At 37.1% G+C, this 5,916-nt stretch overlaps 1 protein-coding gene across 1 annotated transcript; it reads left to right on the top strand.

Moving 5' to 3' along the window:
* The first annotated feature begins 554 nt into the window (after nt 1–554).
* On the top strand, nt 555–5,834 carry LOC136803680 (probable alpha-ketoglutarate-dependent hypophosphite dioxygenase). Its single transcript, XM_067060399.1, has 5 exons — nt 555–806; nt 1,973–2,064; nt 2,372–2,534; nt 3,691–3,853; nt 4,345–5,834. The coding sequence occupies exons 1-5, from the start codon at nt 666–668 to the stop codon at nt 4,782–4,784; spliced, it is 999 nt and encodes a 332-aa protein (XP_066916500.1). The 5' UTR covers nt 555–665; the 3' UTR covers nt 4,785–5,834.
* Nucleotides 5,835–5,916: the final 82 nt, after the last annotated feature.

Raw genomic sequence — 5,916 nt, forward strand, 5'->3', positions numbered from 1 at the left:
CCCTTTTCTACTATCGGCCCAAGTTCTATGTTGGGAGGGGTATTACAGTTTATAAATGATTGAGTTACAAATCCCAAATGGGCTAGACAGTTATCTACAACCTTTATCAAGCAAGAATAAGTGAAGCCTTAAGATTTGCGCCGTGTTTAGAACGATGGATTAAATCTAGCACTTTCTTTGTTTTCACGTGGCCTATTTTCGAAGTTTCACAACATATTTTACATTGTATCTGGTGTTTTTAGGATAACCCCGGTTTTGAATGGGAAAAAATGGGGTTCATTTTTCACCCAAAAGTTCATCTCTTGCTCCTTCGTGACTTTACTCATTTACTGATAGCACTATCAAGTATCAAGTAACGTAAATAAAGCCTGGAATACACGGGGACGAGGTTGGTGAAAAGCAATTAAAATGACTTGAAAGAAATTTGTTGAATAATTCATAACCTGAAAATCCTGCTTGGCTTGACAAAACAAAATATCTCGCGCAGGGAAGTGAAAGATTTATTTCGAAAGATAAACAAAACTAGAATTCGACACCATTTGACTGTCTTGTCATAAAAAACTTAGTAAGATTTATATCTCCAAATATCTTACATAGGCATTATAAAAAGATAGGATAAGCAGTTTCAAAAATAAGGAGAGATAGAATAAGCTAACTGTTGTATCATGAATTCGGTGACGACAAGAGTAATTCGTCTTCGAAGCGTATATTCACCTCACAAGATTAGCAAATATCTTCAAACAAAAGGATTGAGAACAAGCTCAACTACATGGTTAAAATATTTGCAAGAGGAGCAGAAAAAACAGGTTTGTTACCTTATAGGCCTTTTTTACGCAGGCCGTTATATTGGCGTTATTTTTCGTCTCTGACGTACTCTCGGGTACCTAATAGCCGGGGGTGGGGGGGGGTGAGATTTTTGAAAATGAGGCTAATACAGCAGAATAAGGGAAAATGAGGGAACTGTCAAAAGAAATTTCCCCAAAATTAATAAGCAGGGTGGGGGTTGGAATAAGAATGTCCTGGGTGGAAAATTTTCCAAAAACTAATTACATAAGGGATCAGAATTTTGAAATTAGGACTGGGCTAAAAATGGTAAAAATTGTAACCCAATCTCGTACCCAACAGAGAAACTTAGCACAATTTTGGATTTTACTAATGGAAGAAGCCAAATCCTTTGACGAGCGCCATCAGAATTACTCAATTGGCAACTTTACAACAAAGTTCATCATAGTAGAGGGCATTTTGTAAAATCGCTCGACTGTTTTGTTAAAAGCACTTGTTATACATTTTTGGAAAGCTAAGGGGTAGGGGAATCGAAATTACTATGTTTCCAATTTTTTTTCGGACACTTTGGTGTGATTTTCGGACAAATATGACGGTCTCAGGCAAAAATCATAGGGTTAAAAATTGATGAAAATTTTAGCTCGAGAAAACGGAGACCTGTTGTATATTTTTGGAAAGCTCTCAAAAAATTAAGATTAGAGATATATTGCAAGTATAGGTGATTTCAGTACCTAAGTATAGGTGATTTCAGTACCTAACTCGAGATATTGAGCTTCAAAAAGCGCAAAAACTGGACAAAATAGCTGTTTCTGGCTGAAAAACACGGTTTTCAAGGGTTAATATCTCGAGTTAGGTACAGAAATCACCTATACTTGCAATATATCTCCAATCTTAATTTTTTGAGAGCTTTCCAAAAATATACAACAGGTCTCCGTTTTCTCGAGCTAAAATTTTCATTAATTTTTAACCCTATGATTTTTGCCTGAGACCGTCATATTTGTCCGAAAATCACACCAAAGTGTCCGAAAAAAAATTGGAAACATAGTAATTTCGATTCCCCTACCCCTTAGCTTTCCAAAAATGTATAACAAGTGCTTCTAACAAAACAGTCAAGCGATTCCAAAAAATCGAACAAAATTCCCCCTACTATCAAGGCTATCACAAAGATATCTCTTCTATCTTTTTACAGTATGAAGATGATGGATATACCATTGCGAAGAATTTATTGAGCGAAGAAGAAGTTGACGAAGGAAGAAAAGCACTCCACCAACTCATTGAGCGGTAAGTGTGTTTTTTTGTTAAAAATTCTAATTTTTAAAAAAGACTGCGACTCATGAGGTTATTGATAAAGATTTCGTTTTAATGTAGTGTGATATAGAAAAAAGGCGCACATATATGCTGACAAAGCATAAATAAACTAAACTGACACGCCAATCGGGATGGAACGGTATCAGGCGGGAGAAGTGAGCGTAGGAGTTCGGTAAGCATAAGAAAAACATTTGTCAGCGTTAAGAGCTGAAATTTAATCAGCACTGATGTTCCGTAAGAATCTTTTACAAGAGTCTTCATTTATTTATTCACTTCTCAGAGGTCGTAGTATAACAGATCAAGAAAAGGTTATATACGAGTTCGGCGAGGGACATTGTTACGACGAGCCGAGAATCCATCGCGTTCGGTTTCCATCACAACAACATCAAACATTCGATCATTTTATGAAACATCCAAAATTGTTGGATTGCATCGAAGATCTGGTAAATTCTTTAGGTTATTTCAATCGTCTTATTAAAGAGTACACCCCTGTCTCACAACCTCGATAAGAAATTTTCCCACTGTCAGGAGTTTGGGATGTAACTTTTCCCTTGAATTTCAAATGGGGCTAGTGGGGCTGAAATTATAGGGTAATTTTACAACCTAGAGATTAAATTTTGGCCAACTTTCCAGTGAGGCAGAGGTCCCAGCGGATCTGTGACTTATTGCACCTCCAAACAAATTAATAGGACACTAGGGGCTTCAATTGTCTACCCGAAGGTAGGAGAAGGCCTCACTCCTTTTCTTAGATTCATCACTTACTCTTACAGAGGCATCAAATCAAGTAGTACTTTTAAATCTTTGGTATCAGGTGGCTATGGATCAAAGCGCACCAAAGCCGGATGCTCTACCCTCAAGCTGGAAGCCAGTTTAAGGGCTCTGACCATAGTCCAAAAATTGATTTTGGTATTTGAACATAAAAGTTATATTTCAGGTTTTAACAAAGAATTGCCTTTATAAATTGCTTTTTAATTGAATCCCTTAAGAGTAATTAAGAAATTAATTGCAAAAATGACGTTATGAACTTTAAAAAGATCTTAATTATATGTTGCATCACCCTCTTTTACAAAAAGTGCCTAGTTTTAATGGGTAATTAACCTTTTTGTTTCAATATTTCTTTACCCTGTCCGCAAAGAATTCAACTATTTTAAATTTTGCGGATAATTTTTCTAAAAAGATGTGTCAAAAGTTATGACTGTTTTTTTAAGCAAAATCCAGATGAAAAATTGATGAAAAACCACTATTTTGAAGATTTCGAGACAAAGAAGCATTTACAAAAATTTTCCGCAAACATTTTTATTGTTCGGTAAAAGATGCACCATCCAATGCGAAAAATTTTTCAAAATGTTTTTTCTTCGCCGAAACTAAGCTCTTCAAAGTTGAAATACTCTTCCTCGCAAAAGTCTTCATTTTCTTCTTCATCAAATCTTTTCAATGCAATTTTTGAATTTTCAGATTCAGGAATAGTTTGTCTAACTGAAAATGTATAACATGCCATAGTTTTGTTGGCTACATCAGTCAGAAAACACATTTTAAACACGGCAGTTATGAAAAATTCACTATGGTCAGAGCCCTTAAACAAAACTTTCTCTTTTCTAGATAGGCCCATCCTTCCGATACATAGCGCAAGACAAATTGAACGTCAAACCAGCTGGTCATGGGGCAGCTATACGTTGGCATCAAGATTGGGCTTTCTTTCCACATACAAATGATAGTGTACTAACAGCCAGTGTACTACTTCACGATGTCACGCGAGAGAACGGTGAGTAAGGAGTATCGTCAAGTACAAAGCTCAGTTAAGTCTCCATAACTCAAACCTCTATTACTCGAACGTCTTCTTAACTCGGACGAATTCGTTGGCACCGGCCTATTTGAGAAACCCTGAAGTTCAATAGCTGTACCTAAAAACAAACTACAACAGACTATCGACTGTTTTTCTCAAAGGCTTGAGCTAATGTTTCAAAATACCCCGCAGAACATACTCGATGGTGCCCCAAACAGCTTTCATCTCGTCATCATCGAAAGACTACACTGAACATACATACCATATGTGAAGGACGCTTTAATTCTGAGAATGACACTGGTTTTTACGAGCTGTAAAAAGTAAAATATATGTTTTCCATTTAAATATGGCATTTCAACCCTCCAGAACTCTCTCACCAAGAGAGTGTAAAAACTACCTAATCTCACTGGACCACGGAAAAGGAGTGCTTTAAACTTTAAATAATTTGATAATTTGACATTCTCTTTCAGGTTGTTTACAAATCATTGCTGGTAGTCACAAAGGACCTGTATTAACACATTTAGCAGAAAATGAGACCAGATTCGCCAACTCGGTCACTGATCCAAATTTTAAACCTACAAACATTCGGTATTTAGAAGCGCCTGCCGGAAGCGTGACTTTCCATCATGTCCGAGTAGTTCACGGGTCTGCCCGTAATGTGTCCGATAAACCGAGGAGTGTATTGTGCTATATCTATAATGCAATGGATGCGTGGCCTTTATTGGGAGTTGGGGATGAACGATTTTTAAATATCGGAAGACTTGATTTTGACGCTTTCGATCGGACTAGACTGAGAGGTGAACGTTGCGTCAGACCGAGGCTAGCGGATGTTCCGGTTGAATTACCAGTTCCGTTTGTAGAGTCGTCCGTATTCCAAGCACCTTCGGACATACCGGAGCCGGAACCATAAGGAGATAACTTTATGAAAAATATTTCGAGAAAAGATGACCCTTAGAGACACTAGTGACCTTTATCACAAGAACACTTGCCTGTTTTGACCAACTAATGTAAAAACCCTTACCCTTGCTTTGACTTTTTATTGTTTTTGTAGCCCTTAGAGAGAGACTAGGAAAAATGAGCAAAACTAATCCTTAAGGTGCGCACATACCCAGCAACCATTGATTTCAAGAGAGCTGGATCCGAAACTCGTAGATATTGGAAATGAAGTCACTTGTTTCCTATCTAAAACGCGTGATCCACGTGGTTTTTACACGAACGCCGAAACACCAAAATACACAAACACCAAATTAAAACCAAATTCGTCACACAAAAACAGAAAAAGAGCTAGAATCAATCCATGAAATACAGCGCAAATCTTAACGCTTCAATTATTTTTTGCTTGAGAAAGGTTGAAGATCCCTCTTTAGCCCCTTCACATAGAATGCACCCCCCTGAGCTTAGGGGGGGGGGGGCTAAACCATTTTTGCTTGATTGGGACCTGTATTTTTCAAAAAAAACTGGGGGCTAGCTTGCTAGGGGGGATAAGTGTTGTGTAATAGAACTGGGGGCAGAGCTGATAGGTTGAAGATATTTTAAATTTATTATATTAAAGATCTATGCTGCGGGGAAGGAATTTATCCCTCTTGAAAATTTTTTCCTTGCGGCGCAATAAATTTATCGAGAATTTGCATGCAAAATTTCTTTGATATTTTGCTTTGTGAGGGCGGGGGCTATGTTTCTAGAATTTAGCCGGGGGCTATTTTCCTTAGCCCCCCCCTGAAAAATACTGGAGGCTAGACCCCTCTGCACACTATGCTTCAAGGCTTTAAATTCAATGCAGCATACCATTTTTGTGACTCTCTCCCTGGCCGGGTAACACCTTAGGTAAATACAATTTTTTGGAAATCTCTAAACGAATATTTTACACACTTTTTTGTACATATAATTAAAATAATTTACAAATAATTTTATTTTGTTTATATTTTAAGTCTTTAAAAACAAAAATAGACTAATATTTGAATATTGCTATGAACGGTTTTTTGTTTTGTTTGCAATCCAACCAAGCGGAACATTGGAAACATAATTAATTCAGAAAGTGTGCA

Source organism: Clytia hemisphaerica, unplaced genomic scaffold (genome assembly GCF_902728285.1).
Source record: "Clytia hemisphaerica strain Z4C2 unplaced genomic scaffold, Clytia hemisphaerica genome assembly, whole genome shotgun sequence".
Classification (NCBI taxonomy): Eukaryota; Metazoa; Cnidaria; class Hydrozoa; order Leptothecata; family Clytiidae; genus Clytia; species Clytia hemisphaerica.

Coding starts and splice junctions, on each gene's coding strand:
- LOC136803680 (XM_067060399.1), top strand. CDS start 666: ATGAATTCGGTGACGACAAGAGTAATTCGTCTTCGAAGCGTATATTCA. Junction 807..1,972: donor AAGAGGAGCAGAAAAAACAG/GTTTGTTACCTT, acceptor ATCTTTTTACAG/TATGAAGATGATGGATATAC. Junction 2,535..3,690: donor TGGATTGCATCGAAGATCTG/GTAAATTCTTTA, acceptor TCTCTTTTCTAG/ATAGGCCCATCCTTCCGATA.